At 36.1% G+C, this 26,057-nt stretch overlaps 1 protein-coding gene across 2 annotated transcripts in view; it reads right to left on the reverse strand.

Annotated features, from left to right (window-relative positions):
- Nucleotides 1-2,739: 2,739 nt before the first annotated feature.
- LOC145670604 (uncharacterized) overlaps nucleotides 2,740-26,057 on the reverse strand; it is a 123,880-nt gene continuing 100,562 nt past the window's right edge. For both annotated transcript variants that reach the window (XM_081739397.1, XM_081739398.1), the window contains exons 7-10: nucleotides 24,988-25,139; nucleotides 19,836-19,893; nucleotides 14,526-14,792; nucleotides 2,740-2,939 (exon numbers count right to left, since the gene is read on the reverse strand). In XM_081739397.1, the coding sequence (XP_081595523.1) occupies nucleotides 2,837-2,939; nucleotides 14,526-14,792; nucleotides 19,836-19,893; nucleotides 24,988-25,139 (580 nt within the window). In that variant the 3' untranslated portion in view covers nucleotides 2,740-2,836. The remainder of the gene's footprint in view (nucleotides 2,940-14,525; nucleotides 14,793-19,835; nucleotides 19,894-24,987; nucleotides 25,140-26,057) is intronic.

The following is a 26,057-nucleotide window of genomic DNA, read 5'->3' on the forward strand; positions in this document are numbered from 1 at the left end:
ATTGAAAGGGCCTGTCCGTTTGCCACAAGGATCAGACTGTATCGTGATCAGGTCAAAAGTCAAGTTGCTTGCTAAATCGAGCCTGGAGATTCCAAATCCAGATAAGGTATTTCAAGCATGTGTAAACTCCGCGTGGGACGCCCTCGGTAATTCGAAGAAAATGCATATAATTTATCATTATTATTGATTTTACTCAACTTTATTTTTGACAATGTTTCATCCATATTTATCTATGTTAACGTGGTATACATCGTTATTGTCACTATGTCTTGACAATAAGTTTTCAATTAGCCATCTCCTTATTATAGTTTTTTATATATATATATGGACAAATTCATTTTTGTTAATTGATTTTTTCATTGACTTCAGTGTTCGTGTTTCGTGCTTTTTGAATATGTTTAATCCATTTTAGGACAATTTTCTTTTTGAATGTAGAATCTAGATAGCCTGATCTATATTTAAGATGAACTTCAGTCATCACCCTCTCTTGGTTTTTGAGATAGTGGAGGAACTATGTAGCATTGCTTTTCTATTGACATTAATGGTAATGTTGCGTGCGATTTTTGACTATGTTCCATCCATTTTAGGACAGTTTGCTTTTAGAATATAGAATCTACATAGTCCCATCTACATTTGAGCCGAATTTCAGCCATCTCCCCCAAAGTCTGTTCACATCATTGGAACCGGATATGCCCTTTTCTAAGTGCGTAGTTGCCGGAATATCGCCTTTTAAAGCAAGATGGTGGCCAATATTTTTGAACAAGACTGTATATTGATTGATTGATTTGTAAGTTAGCGTTCCCTTTCAGCACGAGATCATTCATATTGGACATGTACTCACAGTGCAAAATGAGATCTGAACTTCCAGTGGGAATCAAATCTCCTGCAACGAAAGTGAGGGCACTAACTAGGGGTGGATATAGAATTTCCTATTGGGGTGCGCAGATCTGGGATTACAAATATTTTCATATATATATATTTGTGTGTGTATAATGTGTGTGTTTTGTTCAAATTGGGATATCAACTTTCAAAGTTCCGGCATCTCCTACATTTGATATTTCAACATAAATTAATTACTACATAATAATAAATCCACTTTTTTTCATTTATTAAATATTATTGCGTCGTTTCATTATATTCTGAAAGGAAGAAAATATTTTAAATACACATAGATTATAGCTTGTCGTAGTTCCAAAATTGAAGTTATAAAATGAAGTGAAAATTAACTGTATTTTTATACGACTTCAGGATTAAAAGGGAATGTGTGTGCTTCAAATTTATCTTGCTTTATGTTCCCTTATAATTTCTGCTCTTCACGCAAAAAGGACAGCATGATCATCAAATTGTACAGATGCAGTGTTTCTCTCAAGGTTTCCACACTCGAGATTTGTGATGATGCCTAACACGGAATGCCTGAATTATTATACATTTTTTTTTTTTTTTTTTTTTAAATTATGCCAGATTTTCAAAGATCTTTTCGCACTAATTTCAAAGACATCCTCCCCGCACTACTTATCTTCATTATTTAATGATCTCGCTATATTTAACTTGTGTACTAAAGAATTAAGGTGGCTGTCACGGACTGTAATGACAAATTGATAGATAGGACATTTTATATATTTAATTCCATTTTAAATACACAGCTAGTCTTTTTCTAAATCTGCATATGTCTCGCTCCGTACCGTTCCACATAATTATTCCATTTCGGTATATATATATATATATATATATATATATATATATATATATATATAATATAAAAGCTACAATAAAGACAGCTTTAGTGTAAAATCACTAATGCGGAGATAGTAGAAGACATTTTTGTACACCCGTGTGAACAATAGTATAATATAGTCAATTACTCCAATAGAATAGATTAAAACAAGATGTATACAGTATATGATATAGTATAGTAACTCTTTTTTTATTCATGTAGGGTATTCCAAAATGAATCGGTATTATCTCTTGCTACCGTAAGAACTTAAAATAGCGGCTGTTGCCTAAGTCAATGTTTCCCAACTGGTGTGTCGCGTAGTTCCATAGGGTTGTTGCGAAATTTTACAATTTGTAAAGCTTGCAAAAATTAATTAGTTTAAGTCAATTTTGAGACAGAGTCTCCAGCCAGTCAATTTATCCAACGTCAGCAATAATGCTCAGTACTACAAGTACATAAGAGTCACTAATTTATTGAAACTGTAGTATTGGTCGAGTTGAAGGCAGGAAAATTTACTGAACTTATCAAAACTGCTAAACGTCAACAAAAGTACATTTTCAAGAGCGCAGTTAGCACTATAACATCCTCAGCTACATCTTCCAATTAAAATGTATCCAGATCCAATAAAAGTATGTAGGCGTTAGCTGATAGAGACATATTTTTGAAGTATATTTTGTGCATGCCATAATTATATTGCCAATTATATTTGCTTTTCTGTTTTAAACACGATATATTATTGATGGTAGACTACAAAAACTACACGCGCGGACAACCAAAACTGGAATAAGTGAGTAATAAATGCTTCAAAAGTAACTAAAGTTATTAACATCGAACTCCGAATTGCTCAATTTTGTGTGAAGTAACCATTTACAGGTTGTTCACATTTTTGACGAGAGGTGATGTCACAATCTTATACGTACTCCAGGAGTGTGTTCGGTATTTTCGTTTTCAAAAATTTGGCAACCCTGCTTCAGAATATCGAAATGTATTTTAATAAATGATTCAAGGATAAAATAAGTAACTAATCAGAGTTTCTACAATGAATTTTATTAAACTTTGACACAGAAATCTTGACATCTTTTCGTTGAATATGGCAAAGATAGTCTTCATTGTTTGAAGTAATTAAATTCCTAATGCTTCCTTCCAAATTTCGGAGTATTCAACGTTTACACCTTCTGGAATGAGTTCAGAAGTTGTGATATTCGTGTATTTTTCCAATACATACCTGTAAACGAAAACAAAATTCAAATAGCATAAAAAATAAGTAAATTTCCTGAAACGAATCGCCGAAGGCAGGGGTTTTCAAACTTTTTGCAGTTGAGGCTCCCCTCAACCACCACAACCTGAACGCGTCTCCCCTGTCAAAAATTAAATTTGTTAACAACACAAATATATGTGCCCCTAAAAAAAAGACTTGTCACTATGATAAACTGTTTCATTTATTAATCACTAATGGAAATATCTCAATAACACAGGTGATCTGCATTGTACACACTGACTACATCTTTTTAATGTTATTAGCCAATGTTAATAATTCTAAATTGTGGTAAGTCAGATATTTACGTTAAAATTGAAAAAAAAAAAAAAAATACGATCAGAGACGGAATTTAAATGATAAAAACAGGTCCTCGCGCCTCTCCTGACAACCTTCGGCGCCTCCCCAGGGCGGCGTGCCGCACAGATTGAAAACCTCTGGGCAAAGGGATAAGTACCCCAGAATATCCCAAAATCCAACGACTCCAACACAGTGATTCAAGCAAGCGAATACATCAGGTGTGTCATTTCAGATTTTGCGGGGGGGGGGGGGCAAAACCCCTTGATATAAGTAAAATTTCGCGTATTTCACTGATTTACTACTATTTTATTCATAAAATCTATAGAAATCTCAAACTCAGGAAGGGGGCAATTGCCCCTCCCTGCCCCCTCTAAATGACGCCCCTGGAATACATATTCAGAAAGCCAAATGATGCACAGAATCTAGCTAAAATAGTTAAACTTACCTAAATTATAGTTAATAAAATCCAATTTAAAAAATGAAGAAACCATTTCCTAAGTTGAGTGTGCTAACTTAAAATATATTCTATACTGCAATTGACACTACTTGGCCTTTCTGACAGCTCGCTGTACGCACCTTGTGCTCAATGCTGCGTTGCCAGCTTTTGCGTCGGATATTGAAACACGAAATTATTTACTGCAAGTAAATCTCAGTTTTATAAAATTAAATGACACAAAAGAGCACTAAAAAGAATGCTCTCAATAACCAGCAGGTCCACCACTCAAGTTGACATTCGACTAAAACTGCATTTGCTCATATTCAAATTGGCAACGTATGGAAAGGGTGGAAAGTTTACCATTGTAGAGTGAGAGAAAAGAGCCACTATAATTGGCTGAACGTGCTGTTGTCATAGAAAAAGTTCCTTTTGTCTGATTGTTGTGACCACGAGCAGGAAGGAAAAAACAGAGGAAAGCAACTGTCAGAAGGGACAAGTTGTATCAAATGCACTGTAATATTCTTTCTGATATTTCTTAAATCAAGCATTTCATACTTTACACTGCTCGCGCGGATTACTATTGTAGTCCAGTCGGTTTCAGTTTTCTGGTATCTGAGGGCTGGCAACACTTGTGACCTTGAGCGGTCGTCTACCTTCCTCCCCAGTGGCGGCGGTTGGACGTTAAAAGTGAGGGGGCAAGACATGATCTGAATATTTGTATATAAATGTTAGTTTTCCTGGTTGTTTCTAACATTTTGTTTGACGAAAGGTTGTATAACTAATAGGATACTATATTTTCAGTTAAAATACCGTATATCGTATATAATAGTTTATTAAGTAAATTGAGAAGAACAACGCAAGTAGATACTAGCCCTTTGTACTCTTAAACAACGAAAGTGTAAGAAGAGATTTGATTCCTTGCTCATGAACATCTTAAAATTCTGTCTGGAAAATTGTGTGATCAGATTATTTAATAAATTTGCAAAACAAATAAATAGAAAGGATAATATTAATCATAGTAATGAATAATGATGCTTGTTTTGCAAAAGTTATATTGAAACTGAGGATTAATGAAGAACTTAATATTTAATTCCACACATGCTATTAAATGTATGTTATTACTCTTAGAAAATGAAAGACAGTAAATACTACAAGCATATGCTACGACATTTAAAGAAATATTTGCTTTTGCAACTTCTTGAAATATGTTCGTTGCCATTAGGTGCAGATTTCACTTTCTTGGAACACATCAAAACACAACAATACTTACAATCCACACTTCAGTTATACAAAATAAACTTAAAACCTAGAATTATGTTCAATTTACTAAATTTTATTGTATATACACTCGTACATCCTTAAACACAACACTTCACTCGTATATTACACTACAAAACAATGGAAAAGGTAGAAGTTGTTTCTTATCACGCTCTTTTTAATCGATATTCCTTACTTTAGAAAGAAGAAAAGACATTTTAGGAACTGTCAATTTTTGTGCAATTAAAGAATAACTTGTGAAATAGGCCCTACTTTTTTGCATAATGTTCTTTCGATTAGCTTCAAAGCGGCTCACTAACATATCGAGCCCTTGTAAGAAGAAATGAAAGTATGCTGAAATTGTGCTCCAATAGGCTATTTTTTGGGGTTATTTTCTGTGGCGATTAAAACGCAATTACTGTAGCTTTCTTTACTCCACGGGAAGACAACCAATACGTATTCACGCAACAGCAAATATTATATGGCAGCATTTTTTCCTATTAATCAGTAACACATACAAAATCGTTACATTTCCAAATGAAACTATATACATTAATTGGTTACTTTAAAAAGTGCGGGGGCAACTGCCCCCCTTTGCCCCCCCTAATCGCCGCCCATGTTCCTCCCCCATTTCTAGAACACCATTAGTCGAGGGATAGCACCCAAAGTCAACGCACTGATATTATACAGATTGTTATTTTCGAATGGACTACTATTGTAATCCGTGCGAGTACTGATGTGACAGTTTGTTTTCTGCCTGAAGTTTTAACTGTTTTTGTTTTGAACGTATTATTTGATATTATTCGCTCAAATATATGTGATATATGTTAGTTTAAAATGTCAGAGCAAGAACGAGAACAGATACGACAGTGGCTAACAGAAACTGAAAGTGACGACGAAAGTGTTTTGAGCATAGAACACTAAGATGAAATAGAGGACGATGTTGTCGAGTAGTGACTCTGAAGAAAGTGCTAGTGACGATTTGGAAGAAATAGAAGATGAAGAAAGGAACGATGTTATCCAGGAATACAGGATTCAAGGAGAATTTTACATTGGAAAGGGCAGAATTACCAGATGGTATGTTGATCCAGTGCACCCAAGAAATACGCGAACACAGCGTCATAACATCATACCTACACGGTATAGTTATTTTTCCATAGAACAACACTAAATTTGTAGTTGCCATATTGGACAAATTGTGTCGCCAGTGTGATACAGCCAGGAATTCGCAAAGATGGCCACTCACTCTCTTCTTTCACGTGTTAAACTTTGCTGGAGTAAACGCTCTCTTTGTTTTCAAAGCAAATAACAATGATGCTATGATCAACCGTAAGAGACTTCCTACAATCTGTGGCTATGGTACTTATCGAACCTCTTTGTGGAAGATGAAGAAACAAGAGTACCCGAAAAAGATCTTTCAGGTGCAGTAAGTGGATCTGCTCTGACCACAAGCACACTCTTTGCACTGACTCTTATGACTGAAACACCCAAAATTTTGCCTACTTTTGACTTGTTTTCAAGTGTAAAAGTTAAACTTGCAAACAACTTAACAACTTCTTTTTATTTTTATAACAGTTTTTAACACTTTAAATGTAAATTTCCTCTTTTATTTCAATTTTTAATCAAATAGCTAGAAAATAAACGAACACTTACAAAAATATAGTAAATTGCATATGCATTCTAAAGTTTTGGCTTCTAATTCTTTTTGAATTAGAAAACAAAATGTTTGTGCTGAAATGTGTTCTTTATTGCTTGTGAAAACCCACAAAAATAATGTAAAAAATACCAATTGAATAACCACTAAGATATATATATTTATCAAATGGACTACTATCGTAATCCGCGCGAGCACTCATGTTTCAACAATTTCATGCGAGTACTGTAGTGTTAAATATTTATAATACACCTTGCTCCTTCATTGATTAGAAGTACACAAATATCTTATTATATTTTTTTTTTTTCGTTTCCAATTTTTATGGTAATACTGGATTTATGTTGGAAGTATTATTGAATTAGCACAACACACTCAAAGAACACACCTCAAGCTAAAAATGGACTTAAAGGAAATCACAAGTTAAATATGGGAAAGCAAGAGTTTCCGAAACCCCGAATTTGTCGTGAGACTGACGTGTAAATGGGAGTGATGCATTTAAGATTACTACGTTGAAATAGCAATATAAGAGCTGATCCAGACAGAAGGGTAAGAAAAAAAAAAATAGAAAGCTAAACTTAAATTCATACTTTTCTAATAGAAATTTTGATTGGAAAAGAGACTCATCTCGAAAGAACATTGGCTAGGAATTGTCGATTTATTGATGTAGAATTGGCTGAAATTATAACCAATAACTAAACCACATTTTTGTTACCTAATCAGCACATGAAAATTGCTAGATTTCAGCGGCGTGTGCCAAGGAGGGTTTGGAGTTTAAACCCACTTTCTTCAGCAATATCTTCTTCTTCTTGTCCACCTCAACCATAGGTTGGTAGGCAACATGGAAATTTTAAAACTTTTCTCTCGCTTGGGAGAGCTGTTTTATACTTTAATAAGGCCTCTTCTTCGTAACTACATCTAGATATTCAATCCTTGGTCTTCCTCTTCCTGGTTTTCCTTCTGCCTTTCCCTCTATCAGCACGGTGATCCAATCGGAGTGTCGAATAAGATGGCCAAGCATGCTTTTTTTTTTTTCTATTTCCTATTATCTTCATGATCTGTCGTCCTTCATTAGCTTCCTTTAGTACGTCTTCATTCCTTTTCCTTTCGGTCTATGAAATGCGCAGCATTCTGCGCCAACAGCATATTTCAAATGCTTCCAACTTGGATATTTCAGCTTTTCTCAATGTCCACGTCTCTGATCCGTACAGCGCCACGCTCCATAGTAGTGTCCTAATAAATCGTTGACGAACTTCCAGCGACACATTTCTTGATGTTAGTAGTCCTCTTTTCTTATTGAATGCTTGTTTAGCCTGTGCTATTCTGGAACTTCGCCCTTGGGTACCAATACGCCTTTTCTCGAAGTTTCTGGGTATTTTTCCCGAGATGTACATTTCATTAATAAGATTCATCAGTCCCTCTCCCTTTTCATTTACTATAATAAGATATAAATACGGTAAAAATAAACATTTACTATAATAAGATATAAATACAAAAAAAAAAAAACGCCCTGAAAGAATATGAGATGGAGATTTAGAACCCGCTTGATGATATTCTGTATATGCCACTGCTACATTTAGACGTAAACCGCTTAAGCAGAGTCGTTTTGACGTATGATTAGCGTCATACTAAAGATTTAACTACTGCAGGAAACATATGTTAGTCTAACGCTAGTATGCCTTTAATCACACGTTAAAACGTCTGCATAAGGCCCAAAATACCTAAATTGGCAACACTGACCCCACATCCTGCTGGTAATCCTATTTGAGTTGCTATTTTCTTCCATTCTGTATTTAAAATGTGCCTATTATGATGTTGTTTGTGTTGTTTTTTTATCCCATATTGCTGGAACATTCTTCACTAGTTTTATTAATATGTCTTTCATAATAGAATTTAATAGTGCAACAAAACCTCTCGAACATAGACACACATCCTCTGCAGACGAAATTCGAAACTAATGAAGACTTTATTCCGTGCAGCGCTTCAGGGAGAACCAATGAGAACACGAGCCACAGTGATGCTTCTGCTGAACATCGATGTAAAACAAACTCGCGGTTGTTCATCATAGCGACCACTAATTCTCCCTCGCGGTCGACCTCTAGGTCGCTATGTAGCTCACATCTTCGGCGTGCGCGTACCCATTTGAATCCATGTGTTTGTGCCAGCATCCAGGGTGCGTCCCCGACTTAAACCTCGACCTCGATTGCGAGGTGTCTTCGGTATGTCTTTACCCTTAGGGTAGAAACTTGGAGTGACGAAACTTCATTTGCTGAAGTTAATACCCCTTCACCTCGAAACCTGAAGACATTCCTTATTATTTTTTCAGTTTTATTGGGAAACGATTTCTCGCCTGGGTGCTGAAAGAGGGCATTTCTTCACAGAAAATTGAAAAAATGTAGAAGTCTTTGATTTATTGATAGAGATGGACAAGAGATGAGACTCAAATATTTTTGCGAAATAAGAGACGAGACTTTAGCATATCTCATGTCTCGCTCGCGTCCATCCCTATTTACAACGTATAAACTGTTTGGTCCTTTCAATTTCAAAATGTGATTTCGCAGTGATTTGTATGCAATAATTTCACACGTGTCACAGTAATGTTTCTCCTCAAACTGAAAACTTACAGCGAGGGTGCGACCTCCTCGCTATGTGTGCTCTTCATCGCAATCTAGACATCGAGGTAATGATCGCGATTTAAACCTCGACCTCGATCGCGAGGTCTCTTCGGTATGTCTTTACCTTTAAGGCTGTATCGTAAAAATTCTGTCTCGTCTTGTAAAGATGAGTCTGTCTCATCTCGAAGAGCTCTGTGTTGTCTTGTTTCCGAGACAGATGAAGCGAAACATTTTATCGTGTCTTAGAAAAGCAACATAAGATAAAATTCATAAGGAGAGACCTTATAAATGAAGGTAACCACTGCCAATTGAAATGCTGCTGATATACATGTATATTAAGAAATATTAGATGTTTTCGAAAAACCTCATCCCAAGAAAGATCACCACGTCAAAAAATATATTTTCCGAATTTGCTTTTAGAGCAAATCGTCGAGAAATGGTTTATATCATATTTTAGGGTTAGTAATGAAATGTTTATTTACGAAATATTAACAAACTCGTACCTCTTCAAAAAATCTAGTTCTAAAAAACTAACTTTTCGATTTGAGGTTAACTCTTTTAAGAGAAGTGTTGATTATGACGTGCTGTGAGATACTTCATCAAATAGTTATTTCTGTGAAATGAAAATCATTAGTTTTTTTTATTATTTTTTAAGAAAAAAATATCCCTACTTATAAATTAGTCATTCTAGAATTTTGTGGGAAAATTGTTTGTTCTATATTCTACGATAGTTAATTATAGGCTATAGTAACTTGTGAAATGCAAGCAAAGTCTCCACAGCTGTAACATCATAGTGACGTTTTTGTCACGATAGTATTTGTAGACGAATGTATTTTCGCGATAGTAGAATGTGGTAAATCACTGTAATCTCTGTCATTTAGTAATATTGTATTCACAGAGAAAGTATTAATTATAATACAACAATAAATACAGCCAAAGCCATACACCATCCAGGATGAAAGTTAAAGTGTATTCTAAGAGGTAACACTGAGATGATAAGATTAGGTAAATTAAATGTGCAGTCTTTATTAATTACTAGTTGTTAAGACAAAAGTGTAAAATACCTTTAGCTTTCATTTTAACCGGCCATTGGTAACGGAGCAGGCAGGCCGTTTGGGCGCAAAAGCCGTATATCTAAATAGATTAACCTACTTAAACGGGTTATAATGTATTTCATAATACATATATATAATGTATTCTAATATTTTATAATAACGTACTGTTCACACACGAACTCGGAGATGATTGATTTGTGCTCCGTGTTATATATATATTTTTTTATATGGCCATAATACCGTTTTGGTTTATCGGTCACTTTGAAATAGAGGCGCGTTTGGTTTCCTTACAATTCATACCGAAGATGATAGTGTTTTCCCTCTTAATATACAGCCTCTGTTATATTTCCTACGTGCGAGAAAAAGTTTCATCTACTAGAAATAAATGCTAGTTCGGCTCCTCTTATTTGGATGCTTTTAACCCTTTCATACCCAAATTTTTATTTAGCGATATAAAAAATATTTTTTTCTGTTTTTAGTTAATATTAGGCTACTTTTATCGTAAAAAGTTCATACTTTTGCTTTCAGTGCTCCTATTGGCGAGAAAAATCGTGGGTCCAAATGTACCCACTGGACGCATAAGATATAAAATGTTCTAATATTGTGAAATGTTTAGTCTTACCTAATCTTTAAGTTTGATATATATATATTATTACATTCTAGCCGTACAAAATACTATATGGAACTGGTGATAATACAGTAAAATAACATTGCTGAAGAAATAACTGAAACTTCATAAATAAAAATGCTTTTCATGGAGAAACTATCAGTATATTTTACCATAAAATTGGTAATACATAATATTAGGACATAATTATTCTTGTATAAATTTTAACTTTCTTATTCAAAATTAGAATTGCAAAGATAAGCACTTATGCAGGAAAATAAATGTTAAATACTGTTGAAAACGTGAAGTTATTTTCGATGGTACTGAATGGAACAATTTTTGTTTTTTGTCAAGCACAAAGCTACACCACATTTTTGGCACCTCATCCTAGATTTGGCTTTGATGCAGAGTTTGCAACGTTGCTTTTGTTCATCATGAATCGGCCAGTGACCAATAGCATCGAATCTAGTATCTAAACCAGGCGTTGTGCTGACTGTCTTCTTCTTCTTCTTGATCAAAGGTGCTTCCTCAGTTGAAGGTCTTCCACGTTTCCTCGAGATTTCTTTTCCAGCCATTAGAAGAGCATTTGCAATATCTGCGCGGAAATCTAGTAACTTCTTATGTGTGCCATCACCTCTTTGATAGCAATGACGTCTATACAATAACCAGGAATTGACAACACACATATCAATTAAGTGGAACACAATTCTAAGATAAAATCTCTTTGCCCTTATATCAGTTCTGTATAATTCAACGAGCATGTTATGCAAATCTACACCTCCCATCCTTTGGTTATATTCTTTGACAATTGATGGTCGCCTCACTTTTATATGACTCTTCTCAGCCAGAGACCACCTTTTTACTTCATCTACTGGCTCAACACCTACGTAAGATGACGCGATGTGAACAAATTTATTGTCATACCATTTTAACGCAATTATATTTGTTGTCGTTTCTGTTCTATAATCGAAGCTTCCACGCCCAGTTCTCTTGAGATCTTTGTCAGACTTAAAGTTGCAATTTGGCAACCTGTTAGGTCTAACAGTACCAACAGCCAAGAGACCTTGTAATTTCAGCTTAGAAAGAAGGGAATATGATGTAAACCAATTATCAAATGAAACTTTAAAATTCTTGTTCCTCGGTAAATGTTCAACAAGACGCATAACAATATCGCCACTAATACCAAGTTCAGATTCACTTGTTAGAGTTCCTTTTCCTACGTAAATTTCAAAATCGTATACAATTCCACTCATGCCTGCACATGCGAAAACCTTTATACCCCACTTATGAGGTTTATTTCTAATATATTGTTTCAAGCTGCTTCTACCTTTAAAAGGAATCAATATTTCATCAACAGTATTGTACTCTTCTGGTTCTGTTGTCAGAAAGTTCTGTCGCACTTTGTCTATGAATGGCCGAATTTTATACAACTTATCATAGTGTGGGTCACTTCGTGATGGGCACTGTGTATTGTCGTTTACATGAAAAGTATTTCTAAGTTTTTCAAACCGATTGCGTGGCATAATATCAGCAATAATCGGGAACCGTGTGCTGTTTGCCCAGTAAAGTCTGTAGCTGGGAACTTGTAAAATGCCAGACAATACATGAATTCCAATGAATTGTTCAATTTCGTTTTTATTTGTATTTACAGATGCTCCACACTTCTGTACGGAATACATATTTGTCTGCTGAACAAGTAACTCAATGACATCTTCTGTTATAAATAACTTGAAATAATTAAGGGGAGTTGTGTCGGATGAAGGTGGGTCACTAAACAACACATCACATCTTGTATCAACTTCTTGAATATCACACGCTCTCCAGCGAAGCTTTTCCTTTCTGCGTTCTGGCTTCAGAGATGTGGACGGAACGGGCTCTGAGTCCTCAGGAATCAAGTCATCATATATGGGATTGGCGGTGTCAGGAATATCAGGAAGGTTCAATTCGATATTATCCGTTACGGATGTGCCTTCTGTCGCTGCAAGAGTGAAAATTTCGTCTATGGCTGCTTCCTCGTCACCAGATTTTTCACCTAGATCATCAAGATCTGACCAGTCCCCCTCTGCAAGCATACGCAGAATCTCTGTCGCATCCAGCGCGTTGTTCATCTGAAAGTATAAGAAAGAAAGAATATGATTGTAATTTTTGCAGCTAATTTCATTTCGAAGTTGTTAGTTTAAGTTAGTATATTTACTAAGATTAGGTTAGGTACATTATTACCTTCAGAATAAAGAAAAAGGTTAATTTGTTAGATAAAGTCGAACAAACTTTATTATTTTCCAGAAATAAGTATGGCTAGAAGTACAATTTAGTATTTTCGAGAAGTAACTGTGGAAATAGAATACTCTTGGTAATCTTCTTCTAAATAGTTTCAATTTATTTGGAGAAAATAATTTTCACATATTTTATTTAGTATCTTCTATGAATATTTCTAATTTATCATGATTTGGAACATCCTGTATAGAAAGGACGAGGAGGAAGAATGGATACGAAACTGAGAAATAAAATGAAAGGTAATTATGTCAAAAAGTATAAATTTTCGTATGCCTCAATGTTTTAGGTAAGTTTCAGAAATACATAACAAAGAAAAATTCATTCCTCATAATAAAATATCAGCCATTTTTATTGCAAAGTTTATTGAAAATTATAAGTTCTTTCTATATAAGTCTTTATCATACTCCTAATGGTTCCAATTGGAACCACACTTCATACAGAGATATTTCTAGTAATAGCTTCAGTGTAGCCTGATGGGTCCAATTGGAGTCATGCTTTTTTATCAGTGAATATAATCAAAAAGATTAGAAATTGCAAGCATATAATAACAGAAAACAAAGAAACATACATTCTACCTCATATCTTCAAATTTTAGAAGTGAAATATCGAATACTTACCTTGAAAATATAAAATATTCAAGCCGACTTGTCAGGGATAATTGGAAGCCTTGACGTACATGCGAAACAATTACAAGAAACATTCGAACAACGATTGTCGTGTATAAAACACAGTAGCCAGATCAAAAATAAAAGTGTAGCAAACCTTATGGTAGGTTCACTAATTAAAAATGGTCAAAAAAACTTATGAAAATATATACGTAACGTTAACGGGTCCATTTGGACCCACGAGGTCGCAAAGGGTTAAGAATTAATTTTTAAAAAGAGCACTTTCTTTATTTGGACTCTTAGAAGAGGGAAGAAGTGTTCTAGAACGTTATGTCTTTATAAAATAATGAATTCAGTCCATTTTGTGTCAATTTGGTACTATTTTTCAGCCCACTCCAGAGCTAGGACTGTAGCAACGCTGATACATACCTGCATACCACCGTGTAGACACAAGTACTCCTTTAAATATTTCCATCATACAGAGTTTCTCAACAGGTTGAGTTGAGGGCTGTTTCACACTAGAGGACGAATTTTCTTTGGTTACGTGTTATTTTATGTGCAACAAGTTTTTTTTTTCTTTTTTTTTAAATTTTATATTATCTTGGTGTGTATATATATTTTCGATTTTTACGTACAATTCCCTAACTGTAGCAATTTTGGACTAAACTGCTTTTCCATAAGAAGTTTTCGTTTTTTTTTTTTTTAAAAAAGGACACAGCAAAACTTACAACTGCTACCATACACAGTAATACTTACATATCTTTTATTGCAATTGCATCGTTCCAAATTACGTATGATGAAGGCACATCAAATTCCCATTCTTCTGGTTCATCTTCATTTGGATGGATGAATGCCATATTAGCCCATATCGTTTCAGGTGGTAAATAAGACATACTAATATTAACTTGTGCTGACCACGTATCACTATAATTAGATACAGATTGAAAATCAATATCTAAGTCCTGGAAAGTAGCCACTCTGTTAAATGGCTTCCTCCAAAGAAGAATTTCAGCTCGTTCGTCACTGTAAATAGATAAATAAATAAATAAGATAATAAAGTTTAATTCTCGTATTCACAAATTATTCATAAAATCTATTTATACTAAAACTTATAGCGGTGATAAAGACTCCTGGTCTGCGGTCTCCAGTGTAAATGAAATCGTCGAAGATCTTACAAGACGTGTTTTAAAAGTAAACACCGTTTCAAAATACTTTCGCGTTGGTGCTGCGTTTGCGATGCTGCTCACGCTCAATGGTTTAGTTCATCCATTGGTACGCCAAATGCAGCTGTGTTTGCTTCTTGTTGAGAGTATGTGAGAACGTTCAAGACTATCGAACGATTCGCAAACTATAAAGAGGGGCCCATGATTCTTTTCTTCAATGGAATAAGAGACACACTAGCAGCATTCATCGCCAACTTCGTGAGATGTGTGAGGAAATTGTGATGAGTATGGTGTGACCAACCTTGGTCACGTTGCTCATCCTGATAAGGTATCTCCAGGTTAGCAACACTACGGGCGGCATTATCGCCGATCTCAAGAGGTTCGTCCAATACATGGCTGAAGTAGCACTCTTATTGGCCACGTAAGGATGACGTCACAAAGATTCAAATTCAACATGCTACTATCCTTGTTGCTTTCGTTTCTCTGTTTTGTGTGTGTGAACGTTTAAAAACAGAGAGAGGAGATTATCAATATTATTATTTGTGAAATACATTGCATTATAATTCTTGATATATGTTCACTTCTTACGCGGTACAGATAAATTATCCTTAAATAAGTCTTCGTCCAAATAAAAGTGTTATAAAACGCATTTCACATGAAAATTATTAGTGACTGTAATTTTAAAATTTTTAATAAATCACAGAGACAATATTAGCTGATGTTGCTCACAATGAATACACTGGCTTTTGCAGAAATCGTACACAATTTTGCAACACCTTCTTTTGATTTCAAATTTACGTACAAAATTTGGGTTCCACTCAATTGATGGTATAAAATTGAAAACGTCTTGGCCTTGTTACTTTTACCATGTACAAAAATGTTTCTAAGATTAACTTTACATTACACCCTCCAATTCGTCTATATTTCCATCCAAAAATAGTCTGGTTTAGAAGTGTTTTGCCGCAAATAGCGATGTAGTGTCGTTATTGATAAGCCATGATCGGTTCAATTGCACAAGAAATGCCCACCAAACTGAACTAGATGGCCGTTATTAGGCAGCATTGTTTATGAACCATATCAGGATGCCAACTGGAACATACAATGTGAATTGCATTATATTTCGTTGGAGTATCTTCAGCCAACAATTGAGGCGGACAGTGGCCAGACATGTGAGGAATTGGACTACAATTCAGTGTGAGTGGAGAAACCATTCGGCAGCACCTCCATCAACTTGGCAACCTACAACTTGGATCGATGGCTCCCACATAATTTGACTCCGGGCCAAAAGGCAACGCGAGCAGACACCTGTGTTCCTTTGCTGTCCCGTCTGAGGAAAGAGCCATTTCTGGACAGGGTGTTGACATGTGATGAGAAATGAGTCCTGTAGGAAGCTCCATGGCGCCGTCATCATTGGTTAGCATCCCATGAACCGGTTACAAAGAGTCGAAACCTGCACTGCACCAGAAGAAGATCCTCCTGTGTGTTTGGTGGACTGCTCGCGGCATCGTGCATGGGGAACTGCTACCAGCTGGTCAGAGCATCAATGGAACTGTGTACTGTCAGCAGTTGAGCCGTGTTCAAGAAAAATTGAGAACTCTGGAGCCAGCACTTCTGAATCGCAAAGGGGTTCTCCTGTTACAGGACAACGCTAAGCCCCACGTGGCTAGGATAACCCAGGACACTATTCTACGATTTGGATGGGAAATGCTACTGCATCCGCCATACTCCCTGGTCATTGCACCGTCCGATTATCACCTGTTCCATTCCTTTTACAATCACCTTAGAGGACGTCAGTTCAAATCCTAGTAGAGGTGCAAAACGCAATTGATAACTTCGCTTCACCGCTCACTAAGTTCTACCGCAATGGAATCCATTGCCTTCCAGAACATTGGCAGAAGGTCGTCGATGCTGATGGGGACTATTTTTGATCTTTCAAATACGTCTTAGGTGACATATCGATGTTCGAATGTGGTGGGTGAAAAAAGGACAGAATTTTTTGGTTACCTTTATATTTATATTCCATTGTATTGTATTGTACTCCTTTAAATCATATGGGAACTTTAAATATTGCTAATCATCACAATAATCGGTAAATAATTACCAGCACAATACAAATCCAGTGAACAGAAAAATGTTTTGTGCAGTCTGTGTACGCTTTAAAAAAAAAAAAAAACGGATTTTCTGTCACCTTGAAGTGTAAAATTCTTATACTTTCTACATAAGTGTGGACCTCTAAAAATATACAAAATACGTTGTATTTTAGAATACGATTAGAAATTAAACTATTTTTACCAACCTGGCTTCTATTACATACAATGTCTGGTATTCTGAACCTTAAGTCACAGTATCCGCCACAGTTTCTCATAACGTCAATCTTCCTCCTTTTCTTGTTGTTGACATCTTCCGTAGTCTGCACTACGCCTTTCTTATATAACTCTTAACTTACGGCTCAGGATTAAACATGTGTACAGGAAGTCCGATTAATGACACAAACATTACACTCGAAACTGTATTAATTTGTAGTGAATTTCTAAGAACAGGCATTGTTATGTTCATTTTACTGAAACCACGTTCACAATCTGCACTGTTAATTGCTATGTTGTTAAGGGCGTTAAAATACCATTTTTACAAGTTTCAGTTATAAACACAAAAGTCCAGACAATGTGAGAAGATTAATTTTGAATTTAATAAAAGTTCTTTCAATGCCTGCGGCGAATTCAGGTTAAACATTTTAGGCTGGCGGTACGGTAGTTAGAATTTTTTTGAGGGGTGTGTGAAATTGCTCGAACAAAGGTTGAAAAAAAATCAAGAACACAAATTTTGCCATTGAATAGGGTGATAGGGAACTGTTATTTACTTTCGAAGTAGCAACAACGAATTGATAGTACAGACATATTTGTTGACTCAATGCTAACATCCTACTTATTTCTATGTGTAAAATCTGTTTTTTTTTTCCTACACGCAAATTACAGTTTAAATCAGTTATTTTTACCGGTACACCATACCGGCTGATTTTCTAACTTTCGGATGCATAACCTGCTCACTTTAACTCACCACAAACGCCCAAGACCAGTTTTATTCGTTAGCAACTGCCTTGAACAATACCGTGTTACATCGAAAACCTGAGAAGAAAACTGAACGAAATTCGTACAACAAGAGAACGGGTAGTGTGCCTGAAGTGGAACAACGGGGGTTTGGCTAACTGAATGATATAGCCCATGTAACGTAGTGAAAAATAAAGTGGGTCACTGGTGGCACAAGGAGCGTTTGTGGGTTAAGTACTGCACTTCAGTACCTGAGTTGAAGTCCATGGCTAGTTAGAGTGTCCGGGAGTAAAAGTCCCTTTTGGGGTTTTGGGGTATTTTTGTTGGAGTTGTGCAACACTGCTTGTGCTGCAGAAAGATTAAATGGCGGCGGTGTACTGTCCATGTTAGTAAAGGCGTGCGGTGAAATTTGTTAATACAATGAGGTAAATTACATTTTGTCTTACTTTGAAGTAATATTTTGTTTTATGGGAAATATTACTACAGTCCGTGGGAGAAGTCACGACTTATTTTATTGCTATTTCATATGAAAGCACTTCTTGAGTAACAATATACACTATCTTCCCTTTTCCCAGTATCAGTTATTACGTCAGCATTTCATTGTAATTAAAACAAGTGCGAATGGGACAAAAGTCCGATTTTTTTTTGGGGGGGGGGGCAAGAATCCGAACGCAGACTTTTGCCCCAGCTCTCAAATTTGTAAATAATTTTATTCTTAAATTTAAATTCCAGTTTCTCACAGTAGACCTATTTAAATTCGTTTGCTACGTAGGCTTTCTTTAGCTTAACTAAAGTTATGTAGGCCGGTATGGAGTTTGATCTCTGAAATTGGGCAGCCACGCTCAACACTGATTAGTGCACCGATGGCACCAAGGGCACTACTCACATTTCAGCGGTGCAAACAGAGCCTAGGATTAATAGTCAGTAGTGCTAACGCAAACCTGTTTGTATTGCTGAATCCATCTGTTGAGGTGTGAAAAGTGCTCTTAGAGTCATTTGGTTCATCGGTGCTGAGAGAGATTTGCCCTTTGCTATTAGAAATACTACGAAAAGAGCTACTCACTGTTCGAGAATAAAAAGAGAAGAAAGGTCCTAAGAAGTCAGCCTCACGGAAGAAATTGTTCGCATTCGCTGAAAGTTCAAAAGTAGTGGAATATGTATGTCCATTGTGTAAAGGCAAATATGTCGATCCACATATGTAAATAAATGGGGTAACTTTTCTTTTTTTCCCTAGTTTAACTTTATCAATACGAAGAATAACTTCATACTTTGCATGTTTATTGAGTTTTTCTCAAGTGAGATAAACTTATCTTTCTGCTTAGTCTAACTTTTTTTTTTTTTTTTTTTTTTTTTTGTTAATACGAAGAATTACTTCATGCTTCGTATGTTCTTTGTTTATCTTAAGATTCTTGTAGAAAACAAAATAATTAAATAAAAATACCTGTATGTCGATGTCCTACTTCGTGTATTTCAGCGGACTTTTGCCCCATTGCGATAGGACTTTTGCCTCCTATACTGGGGCAAAAGTCCGAATTTGTCCATCCTTTTCTAACTTGGTGTATCTTATTAAGTAATAAATTAGTAGGCTTTCTAGCACCTTCAAAATGTAAAGGAATGTTCACTTATACTTCTCTGCGAAATTCGTTATTTTACCGTTTCGGCTCCAGCGCAACTCAAACACCAAACTGCGGAATTTTGCTCCCGCTTACTCTACTGAAAACTACAATGCAGTAGAGGAAAGGCTTGTTTTTAATACTGTATGGTAATTGATAGTCTGAGTAAAATTTTAACCCTGAAAAATTTTGTTGAAAATCTGAGTCCATCATAAAAACTTAGAACTAAGCATAGATCATACTTACGGGGAAAAAATGAATTCCATAATTTCTCTGTCTTCATTAGCAAAATACACACGTGCCGCTAAAAAGAATAAATAAATAAAGAATTGTATCATAAATAATTCCAGAATTTTACTTTGTGTATTGCCAGTGGTGCTATTCAGCCGGTTCGCTAGAAACGGTTCTTAAAATATTTCGAGTTCGCAGAACCGTTTGTTATACTCAGATATAAACACACACACGTATGGCTAACCAAGAGTGAAAGAAAGGAGTCAAACAAATTAGTGAAAACACTTCTGTACTTTTTTCGCTCGCTTGTATGATTGTGAAAACAAACATCTTTCTATTGTTTCAATTCAATGGGGAGAGAGTAATTTGAATAAGCAGATACAAATTTGAATGTGAATTCCGGGATTTTGTCCTGGATACTGTGATCTGTGAATGTATTGAATGTGATACATATCTAAAGGGTCGTCCACATATTACGTAACGCGGCAAAGGGGGAGAAATAGTTAGGCCTTGCGTTACGAAATATGACACTAGGGAGGAGGGAGTTAACGTCTTCGTTACGTAACGTGTTTTTTCCCTATAATCTTTATTTTTATTCTTAGGTTTATATGTAATCTTTTAGAACAAATAATTTTATTCAGTTCTTTTCATTTTTATAAATAAATATTTATATTGTTTTGGAAAATTGAGAACATAAAGCCTGTATAAATTCAATCATGCAGAAGGGATTTGAACACGCTACTAGACAGCAGCATGACTGGTGACAAACCCTGCGCGTATTAAAATATAATAAAGCTATCTTTTGTGGCTATCTCCGCAATGCATTTAAGGTACATGCTTTTCTGGACTTAGTTGTTAGTGATCATAACTACCGCTTGAAAATACCCTCGCGTTCCCACTCGTATCGCTATGTCTGAGAATAGATTTAAAACTTTTGATTTGAATCATTACCTACTCTATTATTTCAAAGGGTTTCGCATGTGAAACAGAATAAACTCTTTTTCCTGAAATAATATTTTCCTCGACAGAGCGATCCAAGCAAAATAAGATATTAAAAACCGAATTCGTCGGATATTTATCTCATACTGATCTTTTTTTTTTATCTTTAGATTTGAATTTTCCAAGAGAAATCGAGTTTATTCTCATTTTGACACTGATTTAGGACAAGAATAATTTGAAAAGAGGTAAACTGAAGTCCAAAGAAAATGACCGAAAGCTTATTCACAAACGAGATGCCCCTGCTCCTTCACGTGTGCAGCCACGTCGAACCTGTGATCTACGGGGAAGAGAATTTCCTTGTATCGTCAACATTGGGAAACTTCAAATACACGAAGCATCCTGGATTCCAGGAAAAAGAGGTCAATGTCAATTCTCTAGAGCCTGTTTTACCTGCGTCTTCCTGCAGCACTTCTTCCTTGCTAATCATCGGTGACCTAAGAAGTTAGGTGCGATCTTCTTGGGAAAACGACAGTATGGAATTTCGAAGAATTAAGACTGGTTAATTAAACAGCCTTATGGGGTTAAAATATTATTACGGTACTACCATTTTCTAAGACTGATTTGTTTGCGAAAAACGCTATAGATATATTCAAAATACAAGCATTCTGTAATGAAAATTTCTGCCATTATTATTATTTATTATTATTATTATTGTGATAACCCCCAATATAAGCAATATTGGTGAGAAAACAAAAATCAAAAAGCGATACATAACAAAGGGAAAGGGGCTTAGCCTTGCATTACGAAGTATGACGAGGAAGAAGGAGGGGTAAAATTGATGAAAAATAGCGTTACATAATATGTGAACGGCCCTTAATGCCTATTACGTGTGCTATCTATCTGCAACACTTTTTCAATGACTCCAATATCTTCATTAGTTCTCGAGATATATGTATATACCTTCGAAGCTATGTGTACAAAATAAAGTGGCTTTTCATAGACACCTCGATCAAATGCTTGTCATGTCCAATACTATCATTCCTCAAAATATGGCACTTTCCCAGTGGGACACCCTATATATATATATATCGAGACAGAGAGAAAGAACCGGTTGTTAAAAGATTAGAATAGCACCACTGTGTATTGCACAACTGATGATGATATAAGATTGTATTCAAGAGAGATATTGGAGATGATTAACCCTTTGCGACCACATATCCTATTTCTGGAGTTTGTCTTAACTGGTTTGAATTAATTTGCTAAATTACAGTGTTTCGTACATAATAGTAGATTTTCAAAGTTAAAATCTACTACATTAACGATATCTATTATATCAGTGGAAAAAAAAATCAAAGTTTAAAGATGGCTCACTAGATGTAGTACCAAAAACAATCGAACTTAACACTTGTATTGTACGAAATTAATCGCAGAAAGCATAATTTCGATATGAACTGACACAGAAGGAAAGAAATCTCGAGTACCACTCGACAGTAGTCCGCAAAAGGTTAATCCCTTTTCCATAAATTTGTAATTATATAGTTGGCCAAAGGTGGGCAAAGACGACATCTAAAAATAGTCTTTGGTGTTAGGTTCAAAACTTGGTGGTACAGTCAGTGACAAAAGTTCTTTCCGTTTGATTAAATTATTAATAGTTTCGTAAATAACTTCAGGCTGGAAGGACAATTTGAGTGCAGTTTTCAGTAAATTTAAAAAGAATCTAATTTTCTGTACGCTCCAGAGTGGTCCCGAGTAGTGTAGTTGCTAACACTCTCGCCTTCGGTGCGAGCGGTCCCGGGTTCAATTTCCGGTGGGGGTGCTCTCGGTCGAGAAAGTGTTAGAAGGTTTTCCGGCCAGCTATCCTAAATGAGGTTTTCCTCATTCACACCAGGCAAATGCTGGGGTGGTACCTAACATAGATCTCAGGCCGCTTCCTTGCTATCCTTTTCTCAGATAGTGTGATCGCCGAGGGACGTCATCCCTTATACGTGACGGGCTAAATGGCCATACAAGCCGAAAGCCCAGAAATCTGCATCATAAATCCTAAATCTGTACGTTTCAGCCATACTACCGTTATTCTAAAAATAAATTTTGCCAAACGGAAATAACTTTTGTTGCTTACTGTACATGTTGTTCTATGATTCCTATGCAGAGGCGTTTTTAGCGTCGTCGTTTGACTAACGCAAACGGCAAAAATATAGGCGGGTTGCGCGCGCACCTTACAGCTCGCTGTTGTCAACTCTCCCTTGTAATGTGCCACCTCCTTCCCCTCCTGTTGCAGGAGTAAGCAGACGACAGCCGTTTACCTAGCCATAGCTCAAAGCCTGCGTTCTGCCGTAACCAATCTTCAACACGCGCGCGAAACATGAAACCTTGACAGTGACTGAGCAAGACAAATGTAAATGTGGCAAGTGCGTAGGTTGCTAGTTGACTGTTGCTCTCTCCACCCACTTTTTGTTGCGCGCGCAATCCGACTATATTTTTGGCGTTTGCTTTAATGCATTATGCTGAGCTCCGCATTTAAAAACACGTTATTGAAGTTAACAACGATTGATATCGAAAATGGCAGCCACGGCTTTTCTGCAGTGTTGCCCAAGCACATTAGAAGAAATCAAGGTAAGAAAAAAATTACTCGGACAACCCTGAGGAATGTGTTTGGACAGCCGTGCGAAAATGTTGTGGTTGGCCTTCTTCGTTATAGTTCTAGTACAAACAATTACAAAACATTTTAAAGTCAAACTAAATTTACAGAAGTACGGAAGTTGAAGAACTTCATTGCGTTTGAAAATTTTCTCTTTCTGTGCATGCTACATGCCACAGAAAAACAGGAACTCAAGGGGATTTTTCACGTCACGATTGCTCTGAGTTTCAGGTGTCACTATTTATCTCAGTGACTCTTTCCTAGCTTCACACCTTCAACCCACACGCACACACACACACACACACACATATATATATATATATATATATATATATATATATATATATATATATATATATTGAATGTTCTGAACACTATTCCAGAAGTCAAGATAAACTGAAAAATATATTTATATCCTTCAGTTCCTTATCTGTAGATGCGAATTGCACTATGTGGCAACGTCGCATATGAAGAACCATAAAGTAGATTTGTAAATCCATCAGATAGTTAGTTACATTGATTCTTCCCAGAGATGGCATTAAAGTCGGTAGACACTAGCACCCAGACGTTGACACTAGCACCACTTATCAGCGTAATAATCGACGTAACTCTTTGGGGGATTCGTACAACAATGTTTATGGTTTCAAGTAATATACAACGTTGCCACATGTTGAAATGTTTGATTCCCTGCAGCAGCTGAAGGAGACCCCAAAGAGACCCCATTATGTAGAATTTTCGCTTTATTTTGACCTGTAGAATAGCGCTATTGTCTGCGGAAGCCACTTTTAGTACACCCTGTATATTTATGTATACTTCTCTTAACCTAAAAGGCATAATCGTAGTACGTTAAACTGAAATATTTTATTTAATTTTTATAAATATGGTATGTAAGATTGTCTAGGATTCTCTCATAGACTAAATTACTTCACTATCGCTCTTTTCTTTAGTTATGGATCTTGGGTTAATGTGGATAGGATTCCGTGTTTAATGGCCCATTAGTCTAGCTAGTGGTTATAGTTTTGAGCTCGCGTCTGCTTAATCCTGGGTTCGATTTCCTGCTGGTGCACCCCAATTTTCGGTGTCCATCTCGCGTTGTGAGGCAAACTGGATAGTCATGTTGGTAAAGATGTGACGACCACTAGGTTCAGAAAGCTCCTAATAACCCTATTAGAGGCAGGACGACGCCACATGCTGAACAAGTTTTTGCCGTTAGGTTGTTCGTGATTCCGCTGTTCGCTAGCAGATGGTGTTGGAGTGGCTTAGTCCGCGAAGGGCTATCACGTCAGCTTCAACACTAAATTAGAAATATCCGATTCATGTATGCTCGGCATTGAAAATAAAAATTACATGCGAACAAATCAAAGAAACAAAAATTCAAATCGTCATTTATGCTTTTTTTTTCTGTAGGCATACTTTCGCTAACCACCCTTCGGAGCAAAGAAAATCTAAATTCTTGTTTACAATATCCCAAAATAGTGTCCTAGTGATGCCCTTCCTCATGTTTTGGTTTTGCCCCCTGAACAAAATTTTCTGGAAAAAGCTTACCAACAAGAACATTATGCTATTTGATATTTAAAAAAAAATCCTTACGTGCAACTTCATCCGAACTATTACGAAGTAGTGGAATTGATATTGTTAAGGTCAGACTATCATTGGTCGCTTCTCCTACTGCAATGTTTGCTTTGGACATGTGAGGGTATTCCTTTCCGTTTATTAGTGAGTCGGTAAACAAGCATAATGTCCTGAAAAGAAAGAAAAAAAAAGTAAATAATAAGATAGTTTTAAACTTAAGACAATAATTGGAACTCCATATGATTGTAAACTGGAGCCGAATTTTTAGGCAGTGTAAGTGATACTCGCGCATAGTGTTAAAGTGCATAAGTACAAGTCTGCGTGGATGCGGATATCCGCACCAATGTAGATATCTATAGATATATTTTTACTTTCTTCGCAGATGGCGGATAAAATTGCAGATGTTCGTGAAAACTTAAGAATTTTCATAACCATTCTTCGAAATACTATTACAGAAGGTTGTTTCAGGTTTGTGGTAACAAATATGGTACCTTCATGAGCTTAAGATATATCCGATGCCAGTAACATTTATAATCTACATACAAGCCCTGTCTGTTAGCTATTGCCCTACACCTTAGTTTCCACCGATGGAGACTGCAATGAAGAATAGTTTCATCAAGTCTGTTCCATCCCTTTTGACAATCCTTCCCAGACCATCAGCATGTGTGACTATCAACGACCATGGCGGAGACACCAAAGAATTTCATAGAAATATCTGTAAAAGGGAGTGCAAGAATTAATTGGCGTACTCCTCTAACGACCACTTTACTGAGATGGCAACATTGTACCTGGAAAGTTTGGCAACGGTGCAGAAGGTCTTGGTATCCTGACATAATTAATAATCATAACGAAGGATATGAAAGTTTCATTTGGCTTTATTCTTGAATATAATAAAGCGATATGATGCTTAAATTAGTGATATATTCATAAATTCATTAACGAAGTGACAAACTCTTGTACTCTAAAAGTTACGAGAAAACTTGGGTACAAGTTCTACCAAAAGCATAAAATTGAAACTGACTTTAGCTTGCTTGAAAGCCCACAAACGTCCAGTGAGTGTCTCGGTAGCATACTGTTTTAAATTGTCA

This window comes from Thermobia domestica, chromosome 14 (assembly GCF_964235325.1).
Source record: "Thermobia domestica chromosome 14, izTheDome1.hap1.1, whole genome shotgun sequence".
Lineage (NCBI taxonomy): Eukaryota > Metazoa > Arthropoda > Insecta > Zygentoma > Lepismatidae > Thermobia > Thermobia domestica.